At 52.8% G+C, this 21182-nt stretch overlaps 5 protein-coding genes across 5 annotated transcripts; 2 read left to right on the plus strand and 3 right to left on the minus strand.

Annotated features, from left to right (window-relative positions):
- Window positions 1-4330: 4330 nt before the first annotated feature.
- QC762_118380 (uncharacterized protein) lies at window positions 4331-7309 on the minus strand (the record flags this gene model as incomplete). Its single annotated transcript, XM_062886271.1, has 1 exon — window positions 4331-7309. One exon carries the CDS (start codon window positions 7307-7309, stop codon window positions 4331-4333), a length of 2979 nt encoding a protein of 992 aa, XP_062749343.1.
- A 1512-nt stretch (window positions 7310-8821) lies between these two features.
- On the minus strand, window positions 8822-10955 carry QC762_118390 (uncharacterized protein). The gene is made up of 2 exons (XM_062886272.1): window positions 9369-10955; window positions 8822-9311 (listed from the first exon to the last, which is right to left on the minus strand). The coding sequence occupies exons 1-2, from the start codon at window positions 10342-10344 to the stop codon at window positions 9016-9018; spliced, it is 1272 nt and encodes a 423-aa protein (XP_062749344.1). The 5' UTR covers window positions 10345-10955; the 3' UTR covers window positions 8822-9015.
- Window positions 10956-11520: 565 nt separating this feature from the next.
- Window positions 11521-13187, minus strand: QC762_118400 (uncharacterized protein). The gene is made up of 3 exons (XM_062886273.1): window positions 12509-13187; window positions 12182-12454; window positions 11521-12115 (listed from the first exon to the last, which is right to left on the minus strand). Exons 1-3 carry the CDS (start codon window positions 12992-12994, stop codon window positions 11948-11950), a joined length of 927 nt encoding a protein of 308 aa, XP_062749345.1. The 5' UTR covers window positions 12995-13187; the 3' UTR covers window positions 11521-11947.
- A 4069-nt stretch (window positions 13188-17256) lies between these two features.
- QC762_118418 (uncharacterized protein) lies at window positions 17257-18411 on the plus strand (the record flags this gene model as incomplete). Its single annotated transcript, XM_062886275.1, has 4 exons — window positions 17257-17650; window positions 17706-17748; window positions 17798-17976; window positions 18041-18411. The coding sequence occupies 4 exons, from the start codon at window positions 17257-17259 to the stop codon at window positions 18409-18411; spliced, it is 987 nt and encodes a 328-aa protein (XP_062749346.1).
- Window positions 18412-19302: 891 nt separating this feature from the next.
- On the plus strand, window positions 19303-21156 carry QC762_118410 (uncharacterized protein; the record flags this gene model as incomplete). The annotated part of the gene is made up of 1 exon (XM_062886274.1): window positions 19303-21156. The coding sequence occupies one exon, from the start codon at window positions 19303-19305 to the stop codon at window positions 21154-21156; it is 1854 nt and encodes a 617-aa protein (XP_062749347.1).
- Window positions 21157-21182: the final 26 nt, after the last annotated feature.

The raw sequence follows: 21182 nt of genomic DNA on the forward strand, positions 1-21182 counted from the left end.
ATCCTCAAGAAGCAGCAAGGCACCCCCCAAGGCTCCAAGCGGCAGACCCGATCCAAAGGATATTAAGTGGGTAACCGTGAAAGAGGCACTAGCGGGAATCTCCCAAGATAACGTCGACAGGCATAAAAAGGATGGGTCTACATGCTGGCGATGCGGCCGCAACAATCATCACACCCTTGCCTGCTTCGCCAGAAAGGATGTCTCCGGTAACGACCTTCCCGCGGCTCCTCCCAAGGTAGCCGGGGTCAAGCGGAAGGCCGAGGAGAAAGAAAAAGAAAACGAATTAGCACCTCCAAAGAAAGTACGAATCGACGCTATTGGGGTACACATTGACGATGATGAACCACCGGTCTTCGAAGTACTTGACGACGACATGTCTGGCACTGAGACGGGTTTTCACTAGGCCGCCTGACCACGCCGACAGGATGTAATCGGCCTACTGGCGTCACCGTTGCGGGAGTCAAGCGCCCTCGCGAGGAGGACGAGGATGAACAACCACGACACCGGCCTAAGGTGGGGACCAGGCCTATCGTCAGCATGAGCATCATCGAAGGTACCAACGCGCGCCCTCGGGAACACCCGGTACGCGTTCTCTTGGATCCTGGCAGTGCCGTTCCCGTCTTATCGGAGGATGTGGCTACCCGCCTCGCGATCAAGACCTTCCGTCACCCTCCTGGGTTCTACCTTCAATCCTTTACTGGAGAAGGAGATGCCAGTAAGGAAGCATTGTACACCGACACCATGGTGCTTAGGCACTCAGAAGACCACTTCACCAAGTTGCAATTCGAAGTCAGTAAGCTCGACGCAGAATGCGATATCATCCTACCACACTGGTGGCTCCAAGAACACCAACCAGCTGGCTTCTACGACCAAGACCCCACGAAGATTGTATTTACCTCTCCCACATGCCGCGAACGATGCACTAGCCTATCGGTACTTGGGAAGGCTGGTAGGATCATTTCCAGCGTCAAGGACGATCGAAGCTCTATTCCCGAACGCTTCCGGGACCTGGCACCATTGGTCCCTCATGATATATCCAAAAGGCTACCTGATCATAAGCCCTGGGACCACACGATCGACCTAATGGATGGCAAGACACCACCATGGGGGCCTATCTACTCCCTCAGCGGCAAAGAGCTCAAGTTCCTGCGCGCATGGCTGGATGAGATGCTGGCCGAAGGCAAGATCAGGCCTTCAAGTCCCCTTGCAGCGCTCCACTCTTTATGGTGGATAAAGACGCCTCCATCGAGAAGAAGGGAACGCATGAAGACGACCTTCGACCAGTGGTGGATTGGAGAGCACTTAATGGCATCACTATCCCCAACAGGTATCCTCTACCACTCATCAATGAGCTACAAGATCGTCTTGCCGGAGCTAAGTACTTCACCAAGATCGATCTTAAGAGTGGATTCAACCTCGTACGAATCAAGGAGGGAGATGAGTGGAAGACAGCCTTCCGCTGCCGCTACGGTCTCTTCGAGTTCACGGTCATGCATTTTGGGCTAATCAATGCCCCAGCCACCTTCCAAGCCATGGTCCATGGAGTCCTCAGTGACCTGATCGACATGGGGGTACTGGCGTACGTTGATGATATCCTCATATACGCCGAGACCATGGAGGAGCATGACCGGCTCACGAAAGAAGTATTGCGGCGGTTGAAAGAGAATAACCTCACCATCTCAGCAAAGAAGTGTGTGTGGGCTACAAGGCAGGTTGAGTACCTTGGGTATATCATCTCTGAGCATGGGATCTCTATGTCTAAGGAGAAGGTAGACTGCATCTTGAACTGGGAGAGACCTACCACACTCAAGGCCACCCAATCCTTCATCGGCTTCGCCAACTTCTATCGACGCTTTATTAAGGGGTTCTCTGCCATTGCCCAAGCCCTCACGGCATCCCTAAAGCTCGACGCACGTCAGTGGAAGTGGACACAAGCCATGGAAATAGCATTCAACAGGCTCAAGGAGGCCTTCACCACTGCTCCCATCCTCGCTCACTTCGACCCAGCAAAGCTGGCGGTCCTGGAGACGGATGCGTCTGACTTCGCCCTGGGTGGAGTGATGTCCCAGAAGGGGGACGATGGCAAGCTCCACCCGGTTGCTTTCCACTCCAGAAAGCTCACCAAACCAGAGATGAACTATGAAGTACACGACAAAGAGCTACTAGCTATAGTCGACTGCTTTGCAAGATGGCGGAGATACCTCGAGGGGCAGAGCATCGCATCGAAGTGTACCCGATCATCAGAACCTGGCATACTTCACCACAGCGAAGGTCTTAAATAGACGCCAGGCAAGGTGGGCGCAAGAGCTCGCCGCCTACAACTTCATTATCATGTATCGGCCTGGACGACTTAACGGCAAGGCCGACGTGCTCTCAAGACTCGATCAATATCGGCCTGAGAAAGGGGGAGATGAGGACCAGCCAATCACTTCGGTCCTGAAAAATCACCACTTTTCACCGCCAAATGAAGGACCTTCCTTTCTGGTTTCCTCAGCAAGGCTCGCCAGTATTCCGGTTACACCGGCATGGAACGATGATTTCATCGCCAGAGTCAAAACAGCCGCCCACCAGGATGCCGAGTATACGAGGGACCTGGCCACACCGCCCAAAAATGAGCATGCGGACGATGGCCTACTGTACCACAACAACCTGTTGAGGATCCCCAAGGACCCCGCGTTACGCGACGAGATCTTCAAGTCTGAGCACGACGCAGCCATCGCCGGCCACCTGGGAATGGACAGAACTATCGACCTTATACGGCGCAATTTCTGGTGGCCAGGCATGGATCAAGACATCCGCGAATACGTACGTGGGTGCAGAGAGTGCCAACAGAACAAGAACCCCGCCATGGCACCTTCGGGCTGCTCCAACCAATGGAGATCCCTTGGAAGCCGTGGAGAGCGATTTCCATGGACTTCATCACGGACCTTCCACTGTCCTCTGGATGCGACTCGATCTGGGTCATCGTGGACATGTTCACGAAGATGGCACACTTCATTCCCCTACGCGTTGAAGCGAAGAAGACTGACGACCTGATCCGGATTTTCGCGCGCGAGTATTGGCGACTTCACGGCGTCCCAGCGGACATCATTTCTGATCGAGACTCACGCTTCACCGCCCACCTGTGGAAAGACTTCCTGAAGCTCGTCGGTATCAACAGTCGCATGAGCACAGCCTTCCATCCGCAGACAGATGGACAGACAGAAATCGTTAACCAAGAATTAGAGATGTATCTCCGTGCCTTTGTCAACTACGAGATGGCTAACTGGAATGAGTTACTCCCTATGGCAGAATTCGCGTACAATAACGCTCGCAAGTCGACTACAGGCATGTCGCCTTTCTTCGCCAACTATGGCTATCACCCTGCTTCCAATAACCCCTCCTCGAATACCACCGTCCACAATCCCTCGAGTCGGCTGTACGCACACTGGATGACCCAAGTTCATAAGGAAGCGCGGAAAGCACTAGAGGACGCCCGCACGCGCATGAAGCAGTGGGCCGACTTGAAGAGAAAAGAAGCCCCTTTATTTGAACAGGACCAACTTGTGATGCTCAATGCCAAACACATCAAGACTCGACGACCCTCCAAGAAGCTGGACAAAAGATGCTAGGCCCGTTCAAAATCCAGAAGGTGATCTCTCCTACCGCTGTCCGACTGACTCTCCCCAAGCACTGGCGGATCCACAATACCTTCCACGTCTCTCTCATCGAGCCCTATCGCGCTGGCGGACAGGCACTGCCTGATCCAGACCAGGTCCTGCGAGAAGCTGAGCCGGTAGAGGCAGAAGACTATCAAGTGAAAAGGTGATGGATTCGACCATGATGGGCGAAGAAGTCAAGTATCTGGTCAAGTGGGAAGGTTGGCCGCAAAGGAGACATTGGACTTGGGAACCTTACGATCACTTCTACAGTGATGGAGCCAAGGCGGCTTTACAAGCCTTCCACGCTCTACACCCCGACAAGCCCAAGGACCGACGTCTGGAGGTCTAAGGCCATCATCAAGCTCGTGGGCGAGCATGAGAAGGGGAGATGGTGTCACACGGCAAAAGCCAACCACCCGCAACCACGGCCAGCAACACTGCCGATACCACCGCAAGAAGGGGGGTAACTGCAAGTTGTGAACCTCTCGTTGAAAGCGAGGCAGGCAATCTGAAGGCATGGCGGTTATCAAAGGAAGCCCACTGGCCCTGAGATATTGAGGAACTTGGCAGCGGCTCGAGGCCACTGGGCACGGACCACCTGACGATGGATAAATACGCGTCTCTGAGATCTGTTTGTATTCCTAGACGTTCTTCTTCCTCATCACGCTCTTCGAGGCCATTGAAGATTATTAGCCTGAATTGAACCATGAGTTCCAAGCCCTGATATTACAGCCCTTGTCACACACCGGGGCCCCCTCGTCGCCGCTGTCGTCCTCGTCGGGAAGAGGCATCGTAGCTGCCTGGTTCATCTCCTGCTCATATTGCGCTAGCTGCTCCGGCGTGACGTAAACCGTTGGCCCTTTGTCGGCACTGGAGGCGGGGGTCCATCGGTAGGGTGCCACAGACGGCTTCGCAGGGCTGGCCTGGGGCGCAGGTGATCCGAAAGGTGAGGGGTTGCTTCCGGTGGATCCAAAGAGATACGATGCTGGTCGGGCAGACGAGGCGCTGCCGAAACGTCCGCCTGCTGAGGTTGGTGAGGGGGAGCCGAAAGCTGTTGTGCCAAAGAGCCCTCCTGGAGCCGGGGGAGGTGGTGCTGCAGATCCGAACAGGGAAGCCGGAGCAGCCGGAGCAGGAGCGCACGCTCCGAAGAGTGCACCTCCAGAGGGCGGAGGTGGGGGAGGGGCCGAGGCGTTGCCGAATAGTCCTCCTCCGGATGGTGATGAGCTTCCGAACAATCCACCAGCTGGATGCATGGCGGCTCCGAAGAGGCCACCCGACATAGCCTTGGCTTGTGCACCAAAGCCGCCTCCTCCCGAGCCGCTGTACTGAGCGCTTGCAAAACCTTGGGCTCGTTGGGCCTGTTGGAATTGCTGAGTGCTTGCGGTAGCTTGGAATTGTTGACCAAAAGGAGATGCTGTCTTTGTCATCGCCCGTCGAAGATGTTCTTGTTGATAAAGCGCTTGATGGAATTGGCTACCCTGCCGCACATTGTGTTCTGCTTGCGCGGTCAAGTCTCGAAACATGTTTACATCTTGGTCCTTCTCTACCGCTACAAAACTGCACCACTTGCCTCCAACCTGATACTCGACCCCAAGCCGGACAGCCTCACGTTCCACCATGTCAGAGAAGCGACCAAAGTGCTTGGTACGAAGAAGGGCAGCATCCTTCTCCTTGGAGTCCTTGGCGTGGTAGATCCAACCGCGACCTTCTTCAAGTTCTCTGACTGCCTTGCGAGCAGCGAGCTGATGGATTGTCTCTCCGGGCTCAGCAAGAACAGTCACAGGAATCTCAAGCTCGAGTGGGCCACTGGGACAGGTGCCGCGAAGGACCACTGATTTGGGAGTCCTGCGGCTAGCCTCCGGGGACAAAAGCAAGTAGACTGACGTTCTCGAGAACGGAAACAGGGGAGGGATGACAAAGGGAGCCTGGAGAATCTTGGGCTCTGCGACCTTGGGCACGTGAGAATACTTCCCACCAGCAGAGGTGTCGAGTCCCGGTTCCGTCGTCTCAGTGTCAAAATCAGCCGCCTCATCAAACAGGGAAATCGGTTGCTTTGGCGCTTGCTCGGGCGCTTGCTCTGGTTGTGTCTTCTCCGAGTCAACTTCACCCACATCAATGACAAGGGCATCTTGAACCCTCTCAACAAGCTCAAAATCGTCGTCAACCTCGGTCGTAGAGCCTGACTCATCCTCTTTACCATACTTGATCTCCAGGGTATAGTCCTTCACATGAGGCGTCAACGAAGCTTTGAGCATCCTGATAACTTTGCTGTTCATGCTTTCGTCATCGGCCACCGACTGTGAGAACCCGTTGCCCGCCTGCGCGATCCCTTCAATAAGAGCATGGCTCACATCATTGCCGATACCCAGAGAAAAGACACGGATTGCACCTTCGCTCTCCGCCACATGCGTGTTGATCATCTCGAAGACTTGCTGTTGGTCCCAGATCTCACCATCAGTCAGCATGAACACTTCAAGATCCATATCTTTGTACCGCCTCTTGAAGGTGTCCTGCAGGGGCATGCGCATCTCGGTACCACCATAGTTGGCCGAGATGCTGTTGACATACTGGGTGGCATGGGCCAAGCTACTGGCATCGTAAGTACGGGAGCCCTCCGGAAACATGAAGTCCCAATGGGAGCCGAAAGAGCAAATATTGAACTTGACACCAAGCGGCAAAGACTTCAGAAACAGATGTAAAGCGGTCTGGAGGTTCGGAATTCTCTTGCCGTCACCCATGGATCCGGAACGATCACAGACAAACACAATCTCAGGCTTCGAAGAAGGAAGGTTGAACTTGGGCACAAGCGTCGCCATCAGGGCTCTGTGGTTGGGAATGGTGGGGTGGGTCTCAAGCACAGCGACAGGGTTGGCGGTGTTGGTGGCCACCACATGGAGAATGAAGTCTTTGTCCAGCTCGGAAGTTCCCAGGGAGAGAGTTGCTGAAGCTTTCTGGAGAGACATCTCGGCACCCTTTGCGGCGCCAACCGAAGTGTTGCCAACGGTAACGGCAATGGGGTGAGACGGGGACTGGACACTTTTGATTTGGGAACCACTGGGCATCTCGGCATCAACTGTGATGCTGATCCCTTTTGTTGCACCAAACTGGGTGCTTTGGAGCAGATCACCAGGGTAGCTGCCATAGCGGGGTGCTATGCTGGTTGGAATTGTGAAGCGGATTCCGTCAACTTGAGCGTCGTGCTTCAGTTCACCCAGGTATGTGATCTCGACCTTGAGGCTTGCATCGGCTGGTATGTTGCCAATAGTGGTGGTGAAGACGTCACTGGCCTCGAACGTCTGCTCTAGCAGACCGGCGACCTGGCCTTGAGCTACGGCGTCGTCGTAAGTCTGGCGTGCATCAGAGCGTTCTTTGACGACTCCGTGGATGACGCGGTCGTTGTTGACGGTGCAGACAAAACCCACAACTGAAACGCCTTCATAGAGAGGAAACGCATATTTCAGTTCCTTGACCGGGGACGAGGGCGATCGAAAAGTTTGGGTAAGAGTTGTCCGACTGGTGGAAGCGATAATGGTGGCATGGGCGTTGATCGAAAGGGGTGCCAGAAACCGTCGGCCAGGTCTGTCATGAAAGGTATGATAGAATCCACACACGTGAGTAATGGGATTCTGCTGCTTCATCTGCCATTGCTGGCTTCCAAACAGAGACATGGCGAAATCCCGTGAAGCCTGGCAAGGTAACCTGTGAATGGGTAAAAAGCAAGGGCTCAGGTGTTGATGGGGTTGGAGTTGTGATGAATGTGAGAAAGTGTCAGAGAGCAAGTGGGAAGAAAGGAGCCGGCTTTATAGAAACTGGCTTCCTTTCTAAGTCTCCATGTTGTTGCCTATCTAAACCGCAGGCATCTGTGTTGGAATACGAAAGGAGTGGTGGTAGTGTTGGAGGAGGTCCCCGCCCAACTGTGCAACCGTCCCCGCAATTAATGGCAGCGCCTTCAACCTCGATCAGACTCGGTTGACACAGCCGCAACGCCTATCACCTCTCTATTGAGCTTTTCGTCACACATAGCTACCTCTGTCCTTACTCCCTCCTTCTCGAGATGCAAGACCAAAGGCAAGCAAGTCCGAACGAACCGCCACAGAGTTGACGTCTTTCACAAAGCTTGCGCGTCTCTGCTCTGTTTGCAAATTTGGTTCAGTGGATTGTCACTGATCGATTATCCACCCCCTGCAAATTCAACAGGCTTGGCGTTCGGTCTCGAGAGCTGAGTGTAATACGGCATTCGCGGTATGGTTTCATCTCTGGGTTGTCTTTTCCGTGCAAGATTCTTACAGGGCCGTTGTGGTGTTTTGGTATGGGCTGGAAAACCAACAGATACAACGTCAGATACGGTACTGTCCACAACGAAAGCCAGCTGCCGGATTATTCAGCATTCGATGACTCATCTCCTTGAAACCAATAGTCCAGCAGAGCTTTTGCTGCCTAACCCCTGAGGTTGTGAATCTATCTGTGATTACTAAAGGGGCTCCGGGTGAGATCCGTACCAAGCCCCCGGAGAGGGACACCAGCCGAAAGTTTACCGGCGCCGGACCGGGCCGGATGCAACGCACGATCTGACTACATAAATGGGTGGTTTCATCCGTGCGAGTAGTTTGTGGTTTCATTTATCAAGGGCATGGACACAGGTCGCAAGCCTGTTTTTATTTTTGGGACAGCTACCATGCCTGACATCATATCAACAAGTTTGTCCCGCTTGCATGTCCACTACTGGACAAACAAAACATCCCTTGGCCAAACGCTCAAGACGACTTGACATCTTCGTGTTCTTCAACATTTCCTATTCAAACCATCTCATGTACAAATCCCGCTTCCCACGAGCCTCTATCTAGCCCGAACTTGAGTGACCAACCTGGAATATGTACCCAGAAGATGAATCTCATCCTTGGTCAGCAGACAGCTCGCCATCCGAGCAAGGGTTGAATCTCCGGCAAAGAACAAGTTTACATTGACTAGAAATTGCAATTGGTATTCCGCTGGCACCCAGTGTAACTCCCCAAGAAGTAACGAGAAGCAGGATCATGAGGAGAGTCATCCAAGCATTGCGGAGGCCGATAAAGACATCAATCAGAATGATGATGAAAACAGCAGCTCGGGGGCTGAACAAGAAACAGAGATGAAAGAGTCTTTGAAGGACCCGGAGGGGCAGAGGGGATTTGGTAAGGGGTGGGGGGGTATCAAGTGTATATGTATTAATAATACTATGGTTGTCTTTGACCATCAAGTCATCCAATATGCTGGTACTTGGTATTCGGGGTGATTAGTTCGGTGTACTGTATAGATGGAATCCAACTGCTGATCGGTCGGAAGGTATCCCAAGCCCATTGTGCCAACGCTGAACTCCAAGTTCTTCAATCCATGCTCAAGGCTTGGCTATCCTGACAGCCCTCAAAAAGTAGTCCTCGACTGGCAGGAGGTTGAGGAGCAGGCCGTTGAACTTCCAGGCAAGAAGGCAGGCAATAGCACCGGCAACGGCGTCCAGGATGAAATGGTTGGCGGTAGCAACAATGGCAGTCAGGATAATGCCAGGATAGATCATGCCGATGGCAACAATGGCCAGTCTCTTCCACCCAAGCTTTCCAGAGCGTCTGAGGGGAACGGTGGCGATGGTGAGTCCAACAAGGAAGGAGTAGCCGAAGTGAAGAGAAGGCATGGCGGCTAGTCAAGTCAGTGGATTGTCTCACAGGCGAGAGGAATAACACGTTGGGAACTCACCATATTGATTGCAGAAGCGGTTGGTGGTCCACACACTGCTGTCACCATCGGCGCCGTGGACAGTGTCAACAAAGCCATAGCTTTTCGCCTCCTTGGCAAACTCGCCAGTGTAGTTTGGGTCGCTGAGCAGTCTCGGTGGCATGCAAGGCCAGAAAGTAAATACGATGAAGGCCAACAGGTTGCAGAAGGCCATGGTCCTCCTCCTCTTCTCATAGGTATCAGGTCCGAATCGGGGGGCCAACTTTCTCCAGTTTCCACTAATCGGGCGACCTCCGTTCTCCTCCTGAATCTTCTGTCTGGGACGGGCTGTCGTGACATAGTAGAGGACGATCAGGTAAAGGATCGTGCCGGGGATGTGGATGAAAGAGTATGTCTTGTTCGTCCATCGCATAAGCTCGGGTCGCTGAAGAAACCAACCTTGCACGGCAGGCTCAATGAAAATGCCCAGTCGCTGTTCCATGTGAATAACCTGGAGGGCATGCTCGCGAGCGGTGTCGACTGTTGACTCTTGCAGAGTGACGGCTGTGAAAGCTCTTCCAAGCTGGTAGACCCAGTAGATAAGAGCCCAGTACCAGACCTCGGCCAAAAAGGGAAGACGCTGAAGCACGCGACTGAGGAAACGGTCCTTGAAGATGGCGGTATTCGGCGTTGTGACCTCACGCTCCCACTTGAAGACCTTCAGCTGGCGCTTCCGCCATGGTGAGTTCGATTCGTCGGTCAAGGTGCCATCGGAGCCGATGCTGGATTCGCTGACTGGTGACCGCAAAAGGGCATTTTCGTCGTCTGTGCTGGGCCGTCCCGATTCCAACTCATCGTAGTCGGGGTCCTTGTCGTACTTGAGATGTTGCCAAGGCACGGGCCTGGATGATCTGTATGGTGATGGAGAGAAAGTGGCCGACTTGTTGCGGTTGACAATGGTACCAAATGTCAACAGACTGACCACAATGAGTGGTTCCAAAATGGCCCCGATCGCCATCTTGGTGAAGGAGCGAAGTGGTCAGAGGCCGGGTGTTTCTCAAAAGGAAAAGTGCCAGACAGACGAGCCCAGAAGTGGCTTCGTCACAGGCAGAGGGAGGAGCTTCAGACCGATATGCAGAGTGCAGACCGAGAACTTGACAAGCTTTCCGCTGAGGTCCCGGGGGCTCGGTTTTAACAGACGACCACCCCCTGACACCAAGAAAAAATACCCCTTCAGTTTGTGACTTTTCCCTGGGTCTCTGGAGATCTCCACGTCCGACATGCCGCGGTAGGGTGGCTTCCCGTATGGCTAGCCCCTGATAGAGTTCGACACCAAGGCGGGATTCAGCTTGGATGCCACTGACCTCCAAGCACAGCCCTTGCTATCTCGCAGGAAGAATCCACCTGTTCTCATCCAGAAGCGTAATAAAACCCCACATCCTGACTCTTCAGTCTCCAGTGTCGCGTGAGGATTTGCTGAAGGCAGACACCGGCTGGGCAGTTGCTCCGGCCGCATGTCTAGTCGATACCAAGGGGGGTTTCCATGGCATGAGGAAAGATGCTGCTCTTGTTGGAGGGGCTACCACATCGCTTAGAAATCCCAAGGCCACCGGCACCATCACACGTCCCTTGGCCCTCTCCAGCAGCAACCCGAGCCCGAAAACTTCTCCCGGCCGGCGACCGTCGTTGGTCATGGCGGATATGTCGGAAACAATTCGGCACAAGGGTGGCATCTCGATGTTACAGCACGGGGGCTAAGGAGGCACTAAACGAGAAAATGCCTTGGAATTCCACACCCATATCGGGCACTATCCCGCTCGATAAACATCTCGGCGGCAGAACCCAGTCGGGATATGTCAATGACGACACATTGACAAAGCGGGCAGGTTTCCGCGTACTGGTAGTTATGTTTACACGTACAGGTTAGAGACGGAAGTTCAGACAAACAAACCATGACATTCTTTAGACAAATGCTTTCATCCATCGGCCCTCGGATGGTGACTGACTGGTGGAGAGAATCAATTAAGGTGTATATCGGCTGTTTCCGTTTCATGATCAGTACTTTTGCTTGGGGATCTAAAAAGAGGAGTACCTTTGAAACGGGCGGACGGGGATTCGATTGCACGATAAATCCACCCAGTCGGGCTTTCGGGACCCGACTTTGCACTAACTCCTGGGCATCGGTGATCAAAAGTTGCAGCGGTTCTTCCATCTGTCCTTGATCTCTGGTACAAGTGAGAACTTTATTTGCACCCGAACACTATTGGTGTTCCAACTACTACATAACCTGACTACAACTACAACTATGAGCGCCACTCCTGGCCGTCGGCATGTTCTCGGATCTATATAAGTATAAAACGTTCCATCTTCGAGGCGTTTGGTGCCTGGTTTTGTGAACGATCGATCACTGGCAGGATATCCGGACACAATCCATGCCCCGATCTCCGCCCCTAAAAGTGCGGCGCTAGAGAGGCTTGGCCGAGAATGGCCTTGCACCCGACGACACATCCTTCCTCTTATCTTTTTTAACCCATCACTGCCCGCCGAACCGTTTTCCTAGACGTTCGAGATGGTGGTGTCAGCGACTCTGAAACAGCGCGCATTCAAACATCATGCAAATGTCATCGAGCTGCCGACTGGGATTCAGAACCAGACCCATGCCTCCGGCTGCGCTTTGCATACAGCAGCCCGCACACATTGCAAAGCGTTGATGGCCCAGCAGGCCCTGCTCGCCATCGAGGGCTATCCATCACACCACACTTTTTGCAAGCTGTCATGCTGATGTCGCTCTGTCGGTTTCCTCGAGTCAGCACTTCATCCTGAATCCACAAGGTAGAGGGACTGGCGACACTTACATCTCGCCTCCTTGACCGTTTCCGCCTCTTCGCATTTGACGGCTTGTCGTCTTCGTGCATCCATTCAAGAGTTTCGGTTGCCTTGCGGCTGTGGACGTTGATGTCGCCAACAGCATTGAGCAAACCCCATGATAGTTGGGTCATCGACACGAGGTCAATCTGTTTCGGCAGCGCATGGAGGACGAACGAATCGTCGGCTGGTGTCATCTGGGAAGCTCGGTGCTGGCTGTATAATTCAGCGAAGCGAAGCAGTTCTTGTGCTCCTTGACGAACCTATGCTACATATCAATAAGAAGACCTGGAAACAGCTGCTCAGGATGGACTTACCCTCCAGAACCCCTTTTCCATACCATATGAAAAGGATTGATCATGGGAAATTTCCGTGGCGATGGATAGCGCTGAGGAGTCGTCAAACAGTCTGCTTGTGCTGATAGGGCTATGAGTATGGAGATTATGGTCATGGGCTCGTCGGTCCGCCCCAGTTTCTTCTTCTAGAAGACTTGATGCACGAATTGGAAGCTCGTGGGTGGGTGCTGTATGGAATACTGGCCCGTCGAGTTCAAATGCCGACGCCATTGGAATGTTGAGGGCGGTTTCCACGACCCGGTGGCAGAATGTGTTAAAGTGTATGTGCGATGTGCTCGATAAGTTTTGTATCCCCAAACGGCCCCCGTAAATCGTACTTTTTGGCTGGATATCGTGGCAGCTCTTTTGTGTAGACCACGGTGGCAAAGAAGGCGTTGCAAAATTCACGGGTATAAGGTCACAAAGCCGGGAGATCGACCCTGCCAGTGTAACAAGCACTACCGGCATGTTCCCGGAGACGACTGTCCGGAACCTGGCCAGGCCATTGGCGCGTGGCGACGGAGAGAGCGATGGGCTGAACCACTAGCATCAAGGTTCCAAACTCTCTCCAGAACGTGCCCAGCAGCCATCGCCATCACATTAGGCTCACTTCCAATTCCGCTGTGGTCATTATTCTATTTTTCCTCGGACAGAATTGCTGCTTTTTTTTTGTTGGGTCAAATAGGGGCCTCGCATTGGAGTAAAGTCGACTTTGATTGGATGAACGCACCCGTGTTCAGACAATGTCAACATACGTCAGCCCCCTCCAGTTCATTCCCTACTCGCTATGTTAGCACGACTCAGCAAAGAATTATAACTGGGTCAACATCACGTTCAAGATCAGCCTGATCGGTCTGGTGCCATGGAGAAAGAGGAGCCATCTGGCAATAGGCGAGAGGCTTCATTCAGAAAAGACATTGACACTCACCTTCCAACTCCCAATTTGCCTTTGCAACGAAGATATTTGACCATCTTTCTCACCATCATTTGGTGAGCCAAGCTAGCGGGAGTTTCGGGGTAAAGCATTCCGCTGCTGACCAGTTTGAGAGTCTGCTGAAATCTAGCTCGAATAGTCCTCAGGGAAGTGCCGGTTCTAATGATGCGGCGATCGAAAGGCTGCTGAAGAACTTTGGCTCATTGTTTCATAAGATCTTGCGCGCGAATAAAATGAGAAAGATTTGAGTGCTGATAGGTTCTCTATGCCTTGTTGTCGTACACCCCTTTGTCCAGCAAAACCTGGAGATTTCGTCATAGATAGCCTAGATGAGCGGCAATTCCTAGCGGGTCTATCTGGACGGTTGCCAATGAGTTGTACCTCACTTCGGATCCTAAAGATGGGAGCTCGATGTTCGTTGAGCCAGCCTCAAGGTAGAGTTCCGTGATATCTTTGACCATCCCAAGATTCCCAGCTGCAACCGCGAGCTGCAGTGGGGAAGGAGAGCTCACCATGCCGTGCAGCCTGTCGTAAACTTCGCATACAGACGTCGATGGCAAAGTTTCCTTCCAGTTTTTGATTTGCTCGGTATCCGTGGGGAGGTTCATTAAATGATGAATCTGTCGTTTTTCGCGATACCCGCCAGTAAGGAGCTCAAAAGACGCACCTCGATTCTTTAGATACGTCTTTGATTTCGAGCTTGTAGAGCTGTTCGACCAGAATCGGGTGGTTCCCGCAAACGGTGACTAGGTAACCTGGCCAAATCCAGCATGCTGAGCTTCTCAGCAATAATGCGGACCAGTTCCTAAAGCAGCTTGATGAGTCCGAACTTCCTGTTGGGCGTCATGATGGTCATCATTTTCCTCCTTAGAGATGAAAGTCGCAAGAGGAAGTCGGAGATACTGGATAAATGTGCTAGTCCCAGTCGACCAGTGTGGTGAGTACCTAGACTGTTCCTTGAATTTGAAATGGATGTTGAGCGTCAGAACTGAGGGAGAGCTTGTGGAACGAAAAAAAAAAAAATGAATGAAACTCATGGAAAAGAAGAAGTAAATGGGTGTCGAGCGGAAGATCAGTGCCACATCAAGATCTCAGTCGTCTGGTGGCCATTGCGATGAAAATGAAGGAAGAGCCGTCATTGCTACAGGAGCGTCGCCTCGAGAGCAAGCTCAGGCTGTGGCTCAGGATACACAGACCACTGCTGTTATTGACAGGATATGAAAAGGATGGGGCCTATAAACCAACTGGAGTGGGCCCTATTCACTTGCTGTAATTTGATTTATTAATAAGTGATAGCGTTGGCAGCAGGTCAAGTTTGCTGTCAGACCCATTCACCCACCTTTTCACCTTTTCTTTTCTTTTCATCGCCCTCTCGCAACCTTTTCTGCAACCCTTTCCTCAAGCTTTTACGTCCTTTTCTTCGATCTAGGTTTTCCTGACCTTTTTTTCGACCTTCTCCTCCACCGCCAAGAGGCGTAAGGTCTAAAACCCTTCCAGCCGCAATGATCACAAGTCACGGTGTCAGGGAGAACATCTCGCCAGAGCCGACGACTACGCACACCCTCAATCGCATCGAGAAGCTACCCCCAGAACTCCTGCTCCAGATCAACGAGTCGCTTGAGTCGTACGCAAGGGCCGCGCTTGCCTTAACCGGCCGCACGATGCTGGCCAAAATGAGCTCACACTGCCTCTGCCTCTCAGGAAAGGACCTCTACAACCTGTTAGCCCTTGTTGAGAAACAGGGCATACGAAGCCTATGAACGAGCGGCTGAGAGGGAGGAAGTGCAGGAGGAGGCAGAGCAGTGATCAACAGGTTCAGGGAGAGGAGGATCTGGAGAGCTGTTCTGGGTATCCGATTCAGCCATTCAAATACTTATTTTTGAACAAGGCATCTTGATACACAGTATTCCGCACATGGGTCTCGATGGACACACCAGACAAACTGCCCAGGGAAGAATGAAGGTCGCTTATCGACGTCACGAACTAAGGCATCTCAGAAAGATTGTCATGGGAAGATAGCCTGCAATATCTTTATTCGCCAACCCGTCAAAAATACCCAGGTGCCTAGGAATCATCCTTCAGGACTTTCGGTGTGTAATGCTGATTATGTTTGCCCTTGATGTGATAAGATCAGCCATGTAATATCCACAACCGGGCATTCAAGCTGTCCAAATGCTATTGTCTTGTTGGACTGAGTCGGTCAAGTCTTCGAGGTATACGCAAAAAATGGAAAGATGAAACTCAGCGCCGGACTTTGACTCCATGGCGGTATACGTTCACACCAAGTCCTCAATCTAGTCATGCCCTCCGCTGCTAACCTTGTTATGGTGTTTCTCCCGGCGTACCTCGCATTTGCCTCTGACTAGGTAGAGGATCCTTTTCCATGTTCCGTCCCACGGCACGCCCTGGACAAAATAACTGCTATTGCCAGCTAGTAAAACATGTGGTGACTGTCAACTCACACCTTTTGAAATAGAAACCAGGCCTCTTGGCTATCCATTCAAGGCCTACTGACCATCCTTTTGGGCTTATTGGCTCAGTATCTTTGAAAGAGTTCTGGTTGTTTTCTGAAGCGTGGTTCGGCATGTCAGCTTGTTGCTGACTTACTTACCAGTCTCAGTTTGTTTATCCACAGCGTGCATGGTTACGTACAAGCTACAGATATCACTGCAATAGTCGAACTAATTCTGCCGTGTGAGGCACTCATGCTTTCCGCTAGCCATTGCTAGCTCTATTTTGAGGGTTGAAACTCCGACCCCAGCATCATTCAGTCCACTGCTTTTTGCGTATCTTGAACCACATGACCACGAAAGCATGAGGTTGTGCTGCTTGCTTGGGCCGAAAAGCAGAATGAACGGTTCGAGGATGTGAGGTGATACGGAACAAATGCCGTCTAGCCGTCTGACATGAAGCATTTCGTCAAGGTTGACTGAACCCTTCCGGGAACGGTGATTTTAAAACTTCCAGCAACCGGGTAGAGTCCAGGGGTCAAACTTCCCGGTTGGGGCCAAAGCGCCAGCACCTGTCAGCACCATTGTCTCTTGGCATCCTTCTGACGCCCCGGGAAGCACTCCGGTATGCACCAAGCTTTCTAATTACGACGGTATGGGCTTAATGCGCTGTATGTAAGGCTGACTTCCTGGCAGCCAATTGTCATAGCCGCTACCAAACTTCAGTACATACCTAGGTAGATACCTAGATAGGTAGGTGTATTGGATGTCGCTGAGGAACATTGGAGTGGCGGCCCTTAGCAATCAAGATCTTTCACCTCTGGTATCAACTGTTCTAGCTGCCATCCATGTGTTCAAGAACCTGTCAAAGTATACTCCACGGCGTGGAGGCATACGTACGTGAATGGCGAACTAAATCTCCGACCCCCTGGTGATACAGTAAGAACATGTAGCACGTCTGCGTACACTTATACAGAGCCCTGTAAGGTATAGTTGGGTAACATCAAAGGATCCGACTTGTCATCCTCAGTCTGTGTGTTCAAGTCAATTTTTGTTGCCTAACCTTACAGGTGCTGATCACCGGGGTAGGAAGCCATCGTGAGTGGTTAGCTACATGTCACTAGGGTCTCCGTATTCGTGATGCCTTGGTGAAAGTCCAACCATGCACACACATAACCACTTAGACAGGAATGGCATACAGCACACCTCAACCATGATCGATCGGAAGATAAATAGGAGCGCCATCCCGCCATACCCATCGTCTCAGTCGCTCACCATCCAGCCTTCACTCAACCCTTCTCGTCATATCTTAAACTCTTCGCCTCCAGAAACAAGTCTCCATCACGATGGCCCCATCCAAGTCTCAGTTGCTGACTTCAGCTACCGCCGCGCTCCTGGCCAGCCAGGGTGCTTTGGGCCAGCAGCTCACCAAGCCGATCCTCAACCCTGAGTACGACCTCGGTGCCATGTCCCAGGCATTCTTGCCCCATCTCATTGCACCGGCCGCGACAAGCATCAGCAAATGGCCCTGGGGGAAGCTTCCTGCATTCTGCAAATCCGAATCCATCCACGAGGGCTTTTCCGCCTACGACATGGAGGTCTATGAGGTTACTTTTGCGGACTGCAGCCAGCCTTGGTACATGTGCCGCCACAACGGGTCGACAATGTCGGTGGGCGGTATGATCAACGCGTTTGGGTCCCTTCCTGTGGGAACCAGAGACTTCATCCGTCATATTGTTGGTGAGTTTTTGGTGGTTTTGGCAGCCGAATAGGAATAACTCTGACATCTGAATAGTCTTCCCCGATTTCATGACACCCGGTGTTGCTGCTCACGCCAAGTAAGCTCCTCTCTGTCTCTTCAACGTACAGGACTGACAAAAGTCAAAGATCTGGATCGGGTGATCTCATGTTTGGTCACAATTACCTCGACACCAGTCTCTGGATCCACGAATCAGGCCACATCTTCGACCGTCAGCATGGTGGAAACGGCGACTATTCCGCCACCTCTGCCTGGCTCAACGCCTACAACTCCGACTCGCATCTTCCCACCGGTTATGCCAACACCAGTAAGCCATGCCCGTTACTGTCTTTGGAAAGTTTTGAGAACGAGTGTACTGATTGAAACCACAGACCAAGCCGAGAACTTTGCCGAACATGTTATTCTGGCCACATACGACAACGTCGTGCCCGGTGGTCTGGCCGGCATTCCCGCGCCCACCCCCAACCACCAGGCTGTCCAAAACCAGTACACCAATGTCAAGAATCTCCTGGGCAACAAGATCCGCAAGGTCACTGGCGCGACCTGCAACCGCCAGCCCACCCCCCTGATCGGCATTACCAGCCCTGTTGTCTGCATGGGACCTGATGCTTTGGCTCAGGGTGCTTGTGTCGGTACACCCAACATGAAGAGAGATGAGAACGGCCATGACGCTCTCATTGCCGCTGCCGAGAAGGAGCCTGGCATCTATGAGCCCGCGAGCCGCTGGACCGAGTCGGCTTAATTGTTCTTGTTGGTGGCTGGAATGGGAGGGGTTTGAAGTGTGTGAACAGACTGCATTGATAGCTTAACCACCGGGTGAGTGACATGGTGGGATGGTGTTTGTCAATTGAATCAATCAAATCTGTTGGATGACTGTTATGTTTGCTTTTATTGGTGGTGAGCCATGTTGCGGCCCAGGTGCGATAAGTTTGAACCTTGCGGTGTGCTGGCTGAGCTGGGGAAAGTGAAGGCTTTGGAGCACTGAGGCAGTTGTCACAGATACGGGCTTTGGAAAAAGCAGAAGCAGCTCTGGCCAGGCGGGGTGGGCAGATGACATATTATCAGCTCTGGATGGGAGGAGCGATATGAGATTCATCAACAGGCAATTAATGACCGCATACCTTGCTCTCTGCAAATACCTCAACGAGAATTAAAATATTCACATGTGAGCTGCGTTCCAAAGTCCCAACAAACCAAATTCCGCCCACCTCGGTAATCTATCTCCTGGGGGAAATCACTGCGATATTGGTGGTGGCCAAGTCGACCCAGCCCTATTATGGGCGGAATGGGCTATGCCTTATCACGGCTCTTGGATGCATGGGATGAATGTGTTTGTTGTCCGGTTATCCTGTTCTCATCTTTGTCCTCTTGTTTGCTCATGTGCTAACTGGATGTAGTTAGGCACTCATCAGCCCTGTGCACGGGGATAGCCGACGCCATCATGAGGGTGTCACAGCCAAGCCTGCTGCGGCCTCCAAACACCTTTGTACGATTGGGCAAGGCGTCCTGTGATGCAGGTATGGCGCATGTCATAAGAACCATGGGTTGCGGCTGGGATTTCAAGTCGACGACATTGCAGACCTGATCTTCGGGTTTCGTCAGTTGCGTTTCTAAGAGGCATTGCAGCTGTTCAATGTCCATGATGAGCGACAAACCCAACCCAGCCGAGCTGCTGAGTGCGGCAGCAGTTGAATCCCAGTCAACAACTCAGCCAGCAACTGATTTTCCACATGAATCGCAAACAATCAAACCAACAGAAGCAGGAAAAGAACCACCAACCGAGCCATCAGCAGTGCCATCAGCAGCGCCATCAACCGAACCACCAGCCTACACTGACAATCCCTACATCACCAATGGAAATACTAACACTCAAGCTCCCACAGGGGAGATCGACTTCCCCATTCTAGATCCCGGGACTGCCCGTCTCAGAATCGAAAACCAGCACCTCTACGCCATGGATCTTGAGCACCAAAACCTCCACGCCCTTCTCGACCGCCTCGTCGTAGACCCAGGCTTCTCCCCCGACGCCCCCCTCCCAACTTACACCCCACTCGACTCTGCCTTCATCCCCTCCTTCCTCACCCACCTCCCCTCCCTCTCCACCCTCCTCTCCCTCCCCCTGACAACCTACCCCTCCCCCCCCTACCCCTACTACTCCTCCCGCGACCGGCGCACCATCCACCCCTCCCGCACCAGCTCCCCCCTGGCCGCCTTGGAAGACGAGGACCTCAGACGCCGATACCACACCCTCCAACAGCAAATCATCTCCACCTTCTTCCACGCCATCGCCCGCGGCAAAAACACCGAGCTCGTCACCCAGTTTGTCAAGTCTGGCTTCATCTCCCCCGACTGTCCCAACGCACTGGGCGCAACCCCCCTCATGGCGGCCATCGAGGCCGGAAACGGGCAGATGGTCTGTCACTTGATCTCCCTCGGCGCGCAGGTCAACGGGTACGGGAAACTACCCTCCGGCAGCCTCCGCTGCGAGGGAAAGCATGGGGACTTGATGCTCGAGCGGACACCGCTCATGGTTGCCGCGAAGAATGGGAACCTGGCGTTGGTGAAGCTGCTGGTGGAGGATTTTGGGGCGGACGACGGGATGATTGCTCCGGACGGGCAGCTAGCCCTGCGGCTGGCGGCGGAGGGGGGGCATAGGGAGGTGGTCGAGTACCTGCCGACGAGAAGGGGGGGCGCGTGGAGGAGGTGGAAGACGCATCACAGTGTTGCTGTGGAGAGAGTCAGAAAAGCGGGGAGGAAGATTGCGAGGTTTGTGTGGTTTTTTGTGTGGGATCTGCCGAGATTTCTGGCTTGGAGTGTGCCGAAGCATACGATCATCAGACCGGCGGTGAAGACGGTGAAGTATTGCTGGGAGAACAAGGGGAGGTTCGGGGGGTGGGCGAAGAGGCAGGTGAAGGAGTTTCCCGGGAGAGTGAAGAGGGCGGGCAAGGGGGTTTGGGAGGGGGTGAAGAAGTTGCCGAGGGGGGTTTGGGAGGTGATGAAGGAAATTCCGGGAGTGATGAAGAGTTTGGGGAAGTTTATCTGGAAGATTGTCAAAAAGATTCCGGAGGTGATGAAGAATCTGCGTATCTGGATATGGACGACGATGAAGAGGATGGGGGTGGCAGTGGGGAACGTGTTTTTGAGGGTGGTGTCGGTTCTTCATACGGCTGTGGCAGCTGTGCTGGGTTATTTTAGGAGTATTTCTTTGAAGGATGTATGGAATGGGATCAAGGCTGTCTTTCGGGCTGTTTTTGTCGGATTGCCAGAGGCAATTTGTAAGGCAGTTGTTGGCCTGGGCAAGTGTGTGGGTATAAGTATTGTCGCCTTGTTTGGGCTCACAGGGCAGGTGCTGGTTCTCCTGTTTGAAGCCCTCTGCTGGGTGGCCGCATACATCCCGAATCAGCTTGGAAATATCGTCAGCGCGATATGGGCGTCGATCTCTAAAGGATATTATGAGATCATGGTGTGGATCAACCCGAAGCATTGAGTTTGGTATCATGAATCTCGAGAGTG

This window comes from Podospora pseudocomata (genome assembly GCF_035222375.1).
Source record: "Podospora pseudocomata strain CBS 415.72m chromosome 1 map unlocalized CBS415.72m_1, whole genome shotgun sequence".
Taxonomy (NCBI): domain Eukaryota; kingdom Fungi; phylum Ascomycota; class Sordariomycetes; order Sordariales; family Podosporaceae; genus Podospora; species Podospora pseudocomata.

What these genes read in the sequence shown, in the direction of transcription:
- QC762_118390 (XM_062886272.1), bottom strand. Translation starts at nt 10,344, where the DNA reads ATGGCGATCGGGGCCATTTTGGAACCACTCATTGTGGTCAGTCTGTTG. An exon ending in CCGCTTCTGCAATCAATATG is followed by an intron (nt 9,312 to 9,368) that starts GTGAGTTCCCAA and finishes TGACTTGACTAG; the next exon opens with CCGCCATGCCTTCTCTTCAC.
- QC762_118400 (XM_062886273.1), bottom strand. Translation starts at nt 12,994, where the DNA reads ATGCCGGTAGTGCTTGTTACACTGGCAGGGTCGATCTCCCGGCTTTGT. An exon ending in TGGAAAAGGGGTTCTGGAGG is followed by an intron (nt 12,455 to 12,508) that starts GTAAGTCCATCC and finishes TATGTAGCATAG; the next exon opens with GTTCGTCAAGGAGCACAAGA. An exon ending in AACGGTCAAGGAGGCGAGAT is followed by an intron (nt 12,116 to 12,181) that starts GTAAGTGTCGCC and finishes GGAAACCGACAG; the next exon opens with AGCGACATCAGCATGACAGC.